This window comes from Mastigoproctus giganteus, chromosome 11, assembly GCF_048544385.1.
Source record: "Mastigoproctus giganteus isolate SK-2022 chromosome 11, ASM4854438v1, whole genome shotgun sequence".
Lineage (NCBI taxonomy): Eukaryota > Metazoa > Arthropoda > Arachnida > Uropygi > Thelyphonidae > Mastigoproctus > Mastigoproctus giganteus.
The window spans coordinates 98,365,762-98,381,050 of NC_143585.1; the positions used below are offsets into that span (position 1 = coordinate 98,365,762).

The 15,289-nt window shown below is 38.6% G+C and overlaps 1 protein-coding gene across 1 annotated transcript in view; it reads right to left on the bottom strand.

Annotated features, from left to right (window-relative positions):
* LOC150078287 (uncharacterized) overlaps positions 1–15,289 on the bottom strand; it is a 910,840-nt gene that overhangs the window by 251,974 nt on the left and 643,577 nt on the right. Inside the window, 1 exon segment of the mRNA XM_090384522.1 lies at positions 10,153–10,275. Within this exon segment, the coding sequence (XP_090240648.1) occupies positions 10,153–10,275 (123 nt within the window).

Here is a 15,289-nt window from a genome sequence, read left to right on the forward strand (position 1 = left end):
AGTTTGATAAACTTCTTGCATCCACTTACCTAAAGATTTCCTCACATGTGAATGTAGATGCAAAACACTTATTCAGTTGTCAGCAACCTCAGCAGGATTATCAACAGTTGAACCATCTAGGAGGGGTAATAATTTAATATGCAGACTGGTGCAAGATTTTACATTTACCGCATGAACTTTCCATAACTTCTGCTACAGGTGCTCTCCCTGTCGCTAGTGAGCAGACAGGGAGAGTGGGGCGCCTCTAGCCAGGTGCGCAGGAGCAGCAGTGCATAGCACATGCTTCTTGATTAGATCGGGGTTTGAGCCCGTCACCACCAAATACGGAGGATGCGGAAAGGTCAGGGAATGACCACCGCATATCGGAGCAATATGGCCTTAGTTGGTAATGCTCCTAAAAACCAAATAACAAACAGGGAGAGCACTTGTCTGCTCGCTAGTGTTGCGTGAAGAGATTTTTTTTTAGCCTTGTGTCTGATGATTGTTTTGAAATAAGTATCATGTCAGATACATACTGAACAGCAATATGTGATTTGTTATTATGTGAGACAGGGCTTAAATGCTTCGGAAACAGTTAAAGAGATGAACGAAGCATATGGTAATGAGTGTCTTTGTAGGACGCCATATTCCAGTGTGACTGAACTTTCTGACACAACAATGCCGGGCACATATGGCTAATATTGTTTAGGCAGTGATCACTACCATAGGTGCTGAGGTTCTGCCACCCCCCCACCCCACCCTCTTGTTCACTGGAATTAGCTCTGTATGATTCTTCCTGTTTCCACATCTGAAGAAAGCTCTGAAAGGCAGGCATTTTTCGTCTGATACAACAGTGCTCACAAAGCCACAATGGAAGCACTTTGCAGTCTTTTGAAAAATGCCTTGCAAGAAGCATTTAATGTGTGTGTACGATGGTGGCAAAAGTGTGTAAAGTTCAAGGGAGAGAATTTTCAGGAGAAATCCACAGAAGATTCAGATGATGACAATTAAGATAAGATCTTGTCTTATCTTAATTGTCTGCAAATTAAATTATCACCCCTCATATATCAAGTGAACCAATGTGATTCATCCCATCCTTTTAGTGTTTACATAAGTAAAGAAGTTTTTGATGCTTTTTGTGGCATTCTTTGCCAGAGACTTCTTGTAAACTGCCTTGGCTTGCCTAACTTCCTTTGTGATTTAATTGCCGACTAGTTTATATCTGCCATAGGCTTCTGTATCATTTGATACAGATATGCATCAGTATCAAAGAGAAAAAAATGCATCAGATGCATTTTCTTCTTTGCCAGGAATCTCATTAGTGCATCTGACATACATTTAGGTCTAAGCCTTAAATGGTAATTCATATCATATCAAGAGTATTCTCTTGTTGCATCTCTAAAACAGTCAATCGAGAAATCCAAAAAAGTCTTGCTAGTGTGTGAGTGACCAACCCACAAGTTCGTCAATATCTGAAAGTTAAAATTCCCCATTATAAGACATTCTGATTTATTGGCCCACTGTATTTCTCTGTATAGTTATTCATTGTACTCATCATGCCTTATGTCCATAACACACTTCTACTCTCAATATTGCACTGGCCACCCATGTTAACAGAATGCTCTGCCTCAGATTTTATATGCTTATTAACTAAGAGCACAAGCCCTCCTCTCTCCTATTCTGTCTGTCCTTTCTATATTATTATTGAAACTTCGGGCTTGATCAGGCGAGTTCTGATCGCCCGGGAAAGAATTTTTGTGGATTGGAGTGTCCAAAGGGTGAGGGATCTTATTGTTCCCACGCAGTGTTATAAGTGCATGGCTTTCGACCATGTTGCTAAACATTGTAAAGGTGAGTCGTTCTGTGGTCACTGTTCTGAGAGGGGGCACTCCTTTAAAAGTTGTGACAAGCGGGGGGACTCTCCGAAATGTGTTAACTGCTGGAGGAGGAAACCTCCCTCTGACCATTCTGCTGTTGAGAAGATATGCCCAGAATACGCAAGGGCTTTAGATATTTTGAAACGCAGAATAGATTATGGAGAGTAAGAATAGTTACTCCATAATTCAGTTTAATGGTCAGAGAGCGATTAGTGTGGCCTCGCAGTTGACACGAGTTATAGAGGAGGAACGAGCTGATCTAGTGTTACTTCAAGAACCTTATGTGCTTAGAGATAAGGTGGTTTGTTATCCATCAAGATACAGAATTGTGGCTGCTCCCAGATCTCCCTGTGCGGCAATAATAATAGCTGACCCACAGTTGACAGTAACTGTTGTGTCTACTTTGATTACATCATATGGTGTATGTGTGGAGGTTATAGGGGGATTTGGTCGAGTGTATTTTGTGTCCTTGTATTGTAGACCATCGGAATTTATGGCGGTGTTTATAAGATATCTTGAGCAGGTTGTAAGTACACTTGGATCAGTTCATTTAATTGTTGGTATGGATTCTAATGCTGGATCTACTCTATGGGGTGGCCAGAGCTCTAATGACAGAGGTATAGAGCTGGAAGAGTTTTTGGCTACTACTGACATGGAGGTGATTAATGATTCAGAACAACTGCCAACTTTTTCCTCTGTAATTGGTGAGTCCTTTATTGATGTCACTATTTGTTCTAGATCCATCTTGAGGATGGTTAAAAATTGGAGAGTGCGGGATTGTCTCACAACTAGTGATCACAGAGTGATCACATTTGATATTACTACAGTGGAGCCAATGAGGCACTGGAGTGATGTTGGTAGATATTCTATGCGTGGTGTAAACTGGATCAGGTTTCTCACTCTATGGAATTCCAAAATTGATCAATTAGAGATGTGGCATGATCTGACTGCGTCAGAGAAAGCCTGGAAATTAACTAGTGTATTGCAGGACCTATGTAAACAGTGTTTGCGAAAGAAGAGAAGGCCGCAAAGATCGGTACCTTGGTGGACACCAGAACTTACGCGTATGCGGAAAGATCTTCAACATGCGCGTAAGCAGTATCAATATGAGAGGAGGTGTTACTCTCAAGAATCATTTGAGTTGCGGTTGCAGTATCAGATTAAAAGGAATGAATATAAGAATAAGATTATGTTATTAAAACGGGCTTCTTGGAGAAATTATGTGCAGGAGAGGGGGTCGGCTGATCCTTGGTCTTCTGTGTATAAAATAGTCACTGATAAAATCTGTGGTGGTGAAATTATGTCCACGTTTGTGGCGACGGACAGAGTGACTTTGGGATGGGCTGACTCTGTCTCCTGCTTGATCAATTCAATTTTAGTTGAAGATTCTCCGGATAATTTGCTGCAGAGTCAGATTGTTCGGGAGAATTTAGATTATGTTACTAGTGGGAGCGAGTCTCCTTTTGTTCCCGCTGAGCTCGAGTTAGCTTTACAGCAGACCAGAGAAGGTCGTGCTCCGGGACTGGACAATATTGACACCGCTGTGGTGAGGAAAACGTGTCAGGCGAGTCCTGATGTGTACCTAGACCTTTTCAACACTTGTCTTCGTGAAGGAGTATTTCTGGCAGTATGGAAGACGGCTAATTTGAGGGTTATTCTCAAGAGTCCTGAGAAGCCTGTGGATGAGCCTCGTTCATATCGCCCGATAGCTCTTTTGTCAGTTATCGGAAAGTTGTTGGAGCGGCTTGTTCTTGGTCGGCTGATGGTTCATTATGCTGGTCAGGGGCTGGTGGCTAACAATCAGTACGGTTTTAAGGCTGGATCCTCTGCTGAGGATGCCATTTACAATTTGATTAAAGGCGTCAATGAGCTGCCTGGTCGATATGTCCTGGGCTTGTTCATGGACTTTAGGGGGGCGTTTGATGCTCTGTGGTGGGGCAGTGTCCTACGCAGGGCTAGGGCGTCCCTCTGTCCAGGAAATTTATACCGTCTTCTTGAGGACTATCTCCGAGAGAGATATGTGCTCATTTGTACTCCTTTCATGAAGTGTGAGAGAAGAGTTTATAGAGGATGCCCACAGGGTTCGGTTCTGGGGCCGACTCTCTGGAATTGGGTTCTCGATGAGTTCCTACAAATGCAAGCTGTGGAAGGTACGATCAGAATAGCTTATGCTGATGATTTAGTCATCTTGGTGTGTGGAGAGTCCCGCCGGATGCTTGAGGAGCGTATAGCTGCTTCTCTAGGCCAATTGTTGAATTGGTCTGCTCAGCATAAGCTGGAGGTCTCTGCAGAGAAATCTGTAGCAGTGCTTCTGAGGGGACGCCTCAGTGGAACTCGACCTCCTTTGTGTCGTTCTGGTGATTTCTCGCTTAGAGTGGTTAATAAGACCAGGTACCTGGGTGTTGTCCTGGGAGAGCGACTTTCTACGGTAGCTCATGCTGCCTTTGTCCGAGATAAGGTGAAACGATTATATGCCAAGCTCCAGCGAGTTACGCGTGTTGAATGGGGTATAAAGGGTGGTGCCCTCCACTTACTTTATGATAACATCTTTATTCCGATTCTGACTTACGCTGCTGGGGCTTGGGGAGGGTATATAGAACATTCTCATGTTCGTAGAATCTTGTCTTCGGCACAGAGGTTTGCTCTCTTAGGTATAACCAGGGCTTGCAGAACTGTTTCCACAGATGCCTTGTGCGTCCTTGCAGGGAAGATGCCTGCGGAGTTGGTTGTGGCACAGTTTGCTTTACGGTATGCCCTTAAGCGGGGGATTACCAGAGTGATTTTTGGCGTCCAGTCGTGCCCGGTGGGGCAGTTGGCTGGTTTCCCTGATATAACAGCAGAACGGGGGCGAATCAATGATGAGTTGAGTACCATATGGCAATTCCAATGGACAAACTCTGAGAAAGGTCGTCATTTGTATACCTTTATGCCCTTGGTCCATATAGTGAGTAGGGAGCGACGCTCCTGGCTCCAATTTGGGTTTGCAGCTGCTGCCGTCGTTACAGGGCATGGCTTGAGGTCAAGGCTGTTTCGTTTGGGGTTGACCCTTACGGAGTTCTGTGAGTGTGGAGAGACTGAGACTGGCCTTCATATCTTGCTATATTGTCCTCTATATGAGGATTTAAGAGCGAGGTTGGACTTTGGGACACTGGCTCTCACTGAAGTTAATTTGATGTATATTTTTGATAATTATGAATTCTTTTGTTCTTTTTTAAGATTTGCTAAGCTGGCTTATAGTCGCTGCTGGGCGATGCCCGGATGGTAGTAGTGACCTACCTCCTCGTGGTGGGGACGGTAACTTGTGGTGAGAGGTGTGATTGCCCATCCCCACCACAAGGCTGAATGGTCGATTAATGTTATTTTGTTTGTTTGATTTGAGTTGACCATTTGGTCTTTATATATTGGTTTTTACAACTAAGGTTGAGACTGATATACTAAATGAGAATTGGTTGCATATGGATGAAAATCCGGGTGGCAACTGAGATGGAAGCTCACTCAAATGAAAAAAAAATGAATGAAAAAAAATGTCCTTTCTATATACATTATACTTCCTATATTCAAATTGTGCATCCCTTTTTATCAGAATGAAACCATGCCTTTGATATTCCCACAATGTCTTCATTTGATAACTTGATCAGCACTTCAAATTAATCAAATTTATTTACTATGTTCCTAATATTGGCATAAATGCAAGTATACATACACCTGTTCTTACAATTAATTACCATTCAAATTCATTACCCTGACATGGCTTATGTATTTATTTGTTCCATTATGATGGAACACAGCTTGAATGAATGACACCTTGCTTTCAAGGCTGCTGTAAGTTTAAATAGAAAGTGATGCTTATAAATGCCCATTAGAATGTTGAGTTTGTGCCTAATTCTCTGTGCACTGAACACACGCACATACACAAGATATTCCTTTGACTTTATGATGACCCATTTCAGAGAAAGAGATCTGCAAACATTGCACCTTTTAGAGTATGATTTGTAGGAGCACTGTTTTCTTTGGTTCTTCCTTGAAGAACAGCACACCCACATCCTTGAGTCCATTGGTTTGCTGCTCTAGTCTGAGGCACAATATCTATTTAAATTCAGTTTAACTTGAGAATACTTCACTAAACTGATAGATACCTAAATGCAATAATACGCATTATTCTATCAATTTATGTTATACTGTTATGCTATATTGTTATGTTCTTTGAGTTTTAAATTATTATTAGCCTTACTAGAAATAAAACTTCTCAGCTAAAACAAAAAATATATGCTATCCTAGGTGATTAGAACCTTTGAGATACTTATTTCCCACAATTACAACCCTACAATTCCAGCACTATGTATTTCCACTACACTATTAGTTACGATATTTTTGTGCCAAATCACCAATACTAATATTATTTGATAAATTTATAAATTTACTAAAATGTTTTGGTAAAAATCAAATTTTTGGCTTTTTGTTAGTGCAAATTGGTAAATTATAGGATTTACCATTTTTAAGGTTCTTTTGATTCAGTACCAACACATTATGCCAACCTATGTACAGATTCCCTTGAAACTATGGAGATGTGCTGCCGTCAGTGTTTACATGTAACAGTATCCATTTTTATATTTGATTTGTTTGTTTAAGAGCTTTTTTTGAAATCATTCTGAAAATCAGTTTTGGATGACATACCTTTCAACAAAATTCAACATGACGTGAACTTACACAAGCTGAAAAATGAAGAAATTATATGGAATCCAGATGCAGCGTTGGATATACTGAATCAAATAACACACATAATTCAAAAAGTAGTTATTACTGAAAAGAGATAAAAAAGTAATGACGATTTAAAAAATTTTTTTAAAAAATTTTTTCCACTTTTTTTTTTTTTTTTTCCAATTAAAACAAAATTAACAAATTTTTATTTTGATTTTATTTTTGACAAATAAATCCCACCCTTAATGTTTGGCCCATAAAGTCAAAATAGGAAAAAAATTAATATGTAAAAGCAATTATGTACATAGTTTTTCAATTTTTATAAACTTTCAAATTCCAGGAAAAAAATTTACTCTAGGTTGCAGCATATGTTGTTGTTTGTTGGATTTATTGGTGCAAGGGCTACTAAGGCCATAATGCACCTATTCCAATCTTATTTGGTACATGATTGTTATATTAAATAAAAGGATTCAGATCAGGTGATATTTGTTTATCATTTTGAGGAAGGTAAAAACATCATTAATATTTTGTCGGTCTCCGAGAATCTGTTGTAAGGTAAGTTTATTAGAAGAATATAGATGTGAAGAGAAAGCTGTTTTTCGTTCTCTCAGATATAATGGACATTCAATGATCAAGTGGTTTACTGTGAGTTGAGTTTGACAGTTGCTGCATAGTGGAAGGTCATCCTGAGTGAGCAAATAACTATGAGTTAGGTGAGTATGTTGCAGCATATGTCAGAAACCAATTCGTGAAAACAGCTTTCAAAATCAAAGGAAGAGATCATGCCTATTAGCCACTTTTTTCCAATTTGGGTTTTAAAAAAGCTGAAATGCTCTGGAATTTAAGCTTTTAAGCGTATCCAGGAGCTGAAATTCCAGCTTCTGGACTAAAACTTGATGAAAACTTAACACAACAAAAAATAAATTAGTTTTTTTTGTTTTTGTGATTTATTTATTTATTATTTTTTTAAAATTCTGATTTGATTTTTGGTGATAATTGCACTCAAATAAATAAATCATCTTTATTGTACAAAAAGATATATCACGTTCCCGCCATATGAAAGTAACCTTAAGGGAAATAACGTTGGGCAATCGTGTCAAAATAAGAATAAAATAATAATTTAAATGCATTTGTGTATAAATTTAAATTTTTACAAGTTTTTGTCAAAATAACAAACTTTTAGAATCAAAAATTTCACTTCAAGGAGACAGCCAGTAGTGGAAGAGTTATTACCATGAGTCCACACATATGTATGAAAGGATTAAGTAAACAATTTAACTAGTGGCAATGTTCCCTTATCAGTTTCTTAATTTTCCTTTCCCTATTAATAATAACAACTCTTTTTAATTTAACTGACTGCTGATTTTATGAACTGGTGCATTTCTGTGGATATTCCAAAGTGCACAAAAAAATTCCAAGTGGAAAAATGATGTGTGAAGTGTACTCCATTTAGAAATTTGTTCTTATAACAAATATTATAAATTAGAATGCAAAAATGGGCACAAGTTTGTGAAAAACTTTTGGCAGACAGATATGTGCCATTGGCAACAGTTAACTTACCACTGCTGTAAAGTTTTTGTTGTTTATGCAGTGGAAAATTTGCAAGAAAGTGTAGAATATATAAAAGAACATATGTATAGTCTAGAAACAAAATGTATTGTCACTGCCATCATCATAAGAAGTATGAATAGGTTATTGATAAAGAAAAGGTATCAATTCATTTATACTACAAGATTGGGTTATTAGGCAATATGTTTTCCAGTTTTATACTTTTCTGAACAGTTCATATTCCCTATACCATTGGCCAAATACTCTCACTGGACACTGCTGGGAAATGGCAAACCCAAATTAAATTCTCCATAACTGTGTTTGGACACACTTGATACAATATACATTTGCCTGTTTTACTTGTCAAAAAAAAAAAAAAAAAAAAAATTCCCTATACCATTGGCCAAATACTCTCACTGGACACTGCTTGGAAATGGCAAACCCAAATGAAATTCTCCATAACTGTGTTTGGACACACTTGATACAATATACATTTGCCTGTTTTACTTGTCAAAAAAAAAAAAAAAATTAAACAGCCATACAGTACATATTTTATTTAAAAAATGGCAAGTAACAAACATGGTTGTATAAAGTTATGGGAAAAATTTGCTGTTTGGTGTGACATCAAAAAATTTGCTGTTTGGTGTGACATATCAGTCAGCCATCAAAGAAACTTTGTTCTGTGTGCATTCGATGACTATGGGTTTTTCATTTCCAAAGCAATGCAAATGATGTGGCCTAGAGATGATATTTTCATCTCCTCCAGTTTAGAAAGCATATATAATCTCTCTCTGCCCCCCCCCCCCCTCATAAGTTGATGGATAGCAAACTGAACAGTTGCAGAATAATAACAGCTACATAGGCAAAGAAATTAAAAAATAAATAAAATAAAAATAAATACAAAGAATTGAACAATGACTTTGTCAGAACAATAGCTTGGCTCTTGCTAATTCTGTGCCACTGCTGAATTACCATGAGCCTTCATATGATGAGCTGAAGAACACAACCATGGACATTATCAATATCTAACCAATACTTTTTTGAGGTACAGCAAAAGCCTCTTAACATCAAGTGAAAATCTAAGTAACCAGTCTCTTCAAAGTACATTTAGTTTTTTTTTCTCAAGGCATGGTCTGGTTGCTCACATTATTCTTTATGCTCATTTTGTTTCAGATCTCAAGGGTTTCAGCCTTCTTTTAATTTAACAAGGGATAGTTCAAGCTATCATTGCTCAGTTGAGGTTGTCAAAGCTAACCTCCAGAAATTTCACACTAGGCCCACCTGGAATAGCAATTCATCTGCCCAAGCATATTATGTTTGTGAATTGTGTATGTTCTCTAGTCAATTTTCCTGTTTTTCTCCTCTCTCCACAGTGACAATCAGGAGAATTGTTGATTTACTTCCAGAAAAATTATTAATTTCCAGAAATTTGGAAATTAATCATTTTCAGAAATATCTAGTTTTTGGGGTGACAGATAAATTGTTTTATTCATGTATAACTGCAAAGAAGAGGAGAGAAGGTTATCAAATAACTGATAAAATGTCTTTGAAATATGAAGAGCAACCACTCAGATTTCACTAACTTTTTTAGGGCACCTATCTTCAAATGAATGCTATAAATGGGATTACCCACGGATTTACAGATGGACCCCATATTTTTGATCATTCATTTAGAGTGGGGCTTGAAGACAGAGTATAAGTTGTGGTAAATGGATTTCTCAATTACTTCAGAAAGGATTGAAGTACAAGGTACTCCTAGCACAAAGTGGAATGCCTTATGTGTATAACATGTCCATAATACTCTGTCATTCTTTCATTATCATAGCAACTTAACACCACAGTAACTACAGTGGAGAGAAATAAGAGTAAAGATGTGAAAGCAAAGTAAATTTTTGGGGAATTTCTTTTTGTTATACAAGTCTAAAATTAAGAAGATTATCTTACATTCATGGTTGGCTGTGATTTGAGCAAATATGTTAATTTTAATATAATTAATTAAATATAAATACAATATAAGATGATAATAAGATGAAATATTATATAATTTTACCTGCAGGAAGAGGTGGTGTACTGGGTGTAGTTGAAGCAGAAGAAGCAGGGACCAGAACATTTTTCTTACTGCATACTTTTTTAACTTTGATAGAGTTTGTAGGACTGGAGTTGGTTATAAATCCTAATAAATAGCATACATATGTACAAAAATCTAAAAAAAACACACATACACACAAAACACATTTCAGTATTTTATAACTTGACATATACTTGTCTAAAATGAATTCTTTACTGATAATGAACAGTAACATACAGGGATGTCAGTGTGAACAGATAACTAACAGGAAACACAACAATACAAGTATTTGTATTGTTACAATCTGCATTTTCATTACATTCCATTGTTAGGTGCCTAGATGTTTTCACTTCAATAATTTTCTGAGTAGTGAAAAGGACTGAATGCCACACTGCTATAACCTTTGTGTGCAGCATTACCATCTCGCACTTATACATCATTGAGTATGTGAATAAGATGACCAAAGGATCAAATTTGCAGTGACAGATCATTATGATCATGAATGAGCACCCAGAGTTCGACATTGTCAAAATCATGAGAAAACTATCCATCAAGGTGCTCAACAGCATCGAGATCATGAGTCAAGAAGCCACCTGGTAATTGCTACATCAGGCCATGTCAGAGAGCTCCATGGTGGTAGTTTACATTCCCATTGTTTGGTTGATCGAGCAACAGAGAATGAGGAAGTCCAACGGAGAGATGAATGAAGAGAACCTTCCACAGAGGAATCGTGTGACATATGGAAAGAGAATTGGTTTAACAAATACGAGAAGAGACCACACCAATTGGATCATGTTACTCTGTCATGCTTTCTCACAAATTACACATGCAGCACTAACGAGATCTGCAAGGAACAACAGTATCCACACATAATACGCTATCGAAACTATGACTTGGCTCAGGATCTCAACGAGTACAAGCGGGAGAGGGTAAAGCTGCACATTCCATTTTGCAACAAAGAAACAGAGATACTGTCAGAGATGCATATGTCAAGATCTATGATGACAATGAAGAGCTCATACTAGAACAGCATAAATTGTATAAATCGGACTTTGACATTCGCAAAATGACTGAAGTATGTAAGATGATGTGTCAAGACAATGACGATGGTGACCCTGATGAAGCATGCGGTAATGATCTGTATAGTCTTGTAACACAACTGCGAGAAGAAGACCCCTTTCAAAACTTTTACAACCATCCAAACAGTGAGATGAATGAGGATCTAAAACTGGCCACACTCAACCTACTCATTGCAACTGCAAAGAAACGTGAAAACTAGAAGACCACCGAGGACTTCTGCAACTTAATGAGAATGGCCAATGACAAGCAAAAGATTCTACTCATGCATGTAATTTGGAATTACCTCCCAATCGCAAACTGATTCCAATATTCTTGACTGGCCCAGCTGCTTGTGGAAAAACAGTTATGATTCGCCTCGATGGAAATATACACCCGCTTCAGTAACACAGACGGGTACTGGAATGCCTACATTACATGCCCTTCGACTGGTAAGGCTGCCATTGCGATAGACAAACTACTGTGCACACTGCCCTCAAGATATCCATTTCGAGGAATCTGCCTCGGTCGGTGGAAGTTGCACAACAATACAGATCGCTGTTTAAGTACATCAAAGAGCTAATACTCAACGAAGTCAGTATGATCGGTGCCGAGCTCTTATCAGAAATGGACACGAGGTTAAAACAGATAATTGGAAATGTTGAAATGAGTTTCGGTGGGCAGGACATGTTCCTAATCAAGGACTTACATCAGCCACCTCTGGTTCGGGCGACCCCAGTCTATAAACAGATAAAGTAGAGTATTGCCAGCCCCACTCTCTGGCGTGGCCTCAAATACTATGCACTTGATCAAGTTATGTGCAAATCAAATATCACGTTCTCATCTCTGTTAACCAAAATTGGTAGCAGAGCTAAATCAGATCAGAATGAGCAAGAACTTATTGAGTCGTGTTTCTTTGCTCCAGAGGAAGCCGGCACCTTTGCCCAAATGGTATATGACACGACCAACAAGGTGTGAATTAGCATTAGTAGAGGCATATGAAGTAAGAAAGCAAGCTTATAGAGCATCAGGCAAAAAAAAAAAAACCCTTCCCATTTCACCTATCTGGTCACTCCAAATGTTTTCCAGTTCACCCTTAAATTTAATTAAGCTATCAAATTTCACAAAAACAGATGGTAGTCTGTTCCAGCAATGAAGAATCCACTGGCAAATAGCAAACTTCTGCACATCTATTCTACAACTGTCTTTACTCAATTTGAATCTATGCCCCTTCAGATTGTTAAATTCAGCAAGTGGAAGTATCCCATCAGCATTGAGCCTGCTCAAACCATTCAAGGCCTTGTACACCTCAATCAGATCAACTCGCAGGTGACTAGTCTCTAGATGCTGCAACATACAGAATTTAAGCCTCTCCTGGTAAGAGAATCCCTTTGTTCTTCTAACCAATTTTGTTGCCCTTCTCTGTACTCATTCTAGCAACTCAACATCCTTCCTAAAATGAGGCCTCCAGACCTGTAGGCAGTACTCAAGGTGTGGCCTGACCACTGCCTTATACACAGGTATAACACCTCCTTGTCTCCGCTATAAAAATTCCTATATATCATTGATAAAACTCCATGCCCCACTCTGGCAGCCCATCTGCACTGCTCAGAGAACTTCATATCCGACAGCACAATTACCCCCAGGTCTTTTTCATTTTTCACCTCCATGAGTGTAGTACCATACAGTTGGTACATTTCTCTTGGGTTACTGCTACCCATATGCAGTACTTTGTAATTGTAATATTAAACTTCAGTTGCCAATTCTCAGCCCATCTACCTAACTTTTCTAGATCCTGTTGCAGTAGCATACTGTCTTTACTATCATTCACAACCCTTCCAACCTTGGTATTATCTGAAAACTTGGACATTATCATTGATATCATTAATAAATGATATCATTAATAAATACACAAAACAACAATGGGCCCAGCACTGAACCCTGGGGGGGACTCCACTAATAACATTAGTCCACATAGAGCAGTGTCCATTTATTACCACTCTCTCCCATCTCCCACTCAACCATCCGTTTATCCATTGCAACAACTTGCCTTTAATGCCATACCGATCCAATTTGTACAGCAGCCTTCCATGAGAAACAGTATCAAAAGCTTTACTGAAATCCAAGTATATGATATAAAAATTATTTTTTGCATCCAGTTCCTTTGTGACCACATCATAGTATCAAATCAAATTGGTCAGACAACACTTCCTCTTAACAAACCCATGCTGTGTCTGAAAAATTACTGCAGTCTTGTCTAGGTGATCCTGCATCACTTCTTTGACCAGAGATACCATTATTTTCCATGGAACAGAAGTTAAGCTAACAGGTCTATAATTATTTGTGTCACCCATTAGCATTAGCATTAGTAGAGGCATACGATGCAAGAAAGCAAGCTTATGCAGCATCAGCCAAACCCCCCCCCATTTCATTTCTCCATTCATTTCAAATGCCTGTCCAGCTTAGCCTTAAATTTATGTAGGCTATCAACTTCCACAACAAAAGATGAACGTCTGTTCCACCAATAAACTACCTGCTGGCTAAAGGAAAATTTCAGCACATGATAAAACAAAAGATGAAAGTCTGTTCCACCAATAAACTACCTGCTGGCTAAAGGAAAATTTCAGCACATGATAAAACAAAAGATGAAAGTCTGTTCCACCAATAAACTACCTGCTGGCTTTCAGCACATCTATTCTACAACTGGTTTTTCCTCAATTTGAAACTATGCCCCCTCAGGTTCTAAATATGAGCAAGAGGAAGAATCCCATCAGCATTCAACCCATTGCTCAACCCATTAAAGGCCTTATCCACCTGAATCAGATCACCTCGCAGGTGCCTACTCTCCAGGCACTGCAATTTGCAGAACCTAAGCCTTTCTTGGTAAGAGCACCCATTTGTTCCCCTCACCAATCTTGTTGCCCTTCTTTGTACTCGTTCTAGCAACTCTACATCCTTCCAAAAATGAAGTCTCCAGACCTGTACACTAGGTGTGGCCTGCCCATTGCCTTGTATAACAGGATAATCACCTCCCTGTCCTGCTATCAAAATTCCTATATATCATTGACAAGACTCCATGACCTGACCTGTCAGCCCATCTGCACTGCTCAGCGAACTTCATATTTGACTGCACAATTACACCAAGGTCTTTTTCACTTTCCACTTCCATGAATGTAGTACCACACAGTTGGTACGTTTCTCTTCGGTTATTGCTACCCATATGCAGTATTTTGCATTTGTCAGTGTTAAACTTCAGTTGCCAATTCTCAGCCCATTTGTTCAACTTATCTAGATCCAGTTGGAGTAGCATACTGTCTTTACTGTCGTTAACAACCTTGCCAAACTTTGTATCATCTCCAAACTTGAACATTAAACCTGATATACCTTCCTCAATATAATTGATAAATATATAAAAGAACAATGGGCCCAACACCGAACTCTGGGGAACTCCATTAATAACATTTCTCCACAAAGAGCAATGCCCATTGATTACCACACTCTTTTGTCTCCCACTCAACCATCCCTTTATTCATTGTAGCAACTTACCCAAATTATTCCTTAAAACTTACCCAACTTATATTGTAGCCATACCTCTATAATTTGTACTTCAGTCTTCCATGTGCAACAGTATCAAAAGCTTTCCTGTAATCCAAGTATATGATATCAAAATTATTTTTGGCATTTAGTTCCTTTCTGACCACATCATAGTATCCAATCAAATTGGTCAGACAAAACCTCCCTTTAACAAACCCATGCTGTGTTCTACATTCTTGTTTAGTTGATCCTGCAATGCTTCTTTAACCAGTGATTCCATTATTGTTCCCAGAACACAAGTTAAACTAACAGGTCTATAGTTACTTGTGCCACCTTTTGAACCCCCTTTGTGAATTGGTGATACATTTGCACACCTCCAGTCCATGGGGACCTCCCCTGAGTCCATGAAAGCTCTCATAATTATGGCTAAGGGTTTGCTTTCTTCCTTTGCTGCCCCCTTTAAAATAACTGGATAGATCCTATCCACCCCATGGGCCTTTTTTATGTTCAACTTCAACGATTTCTCCTC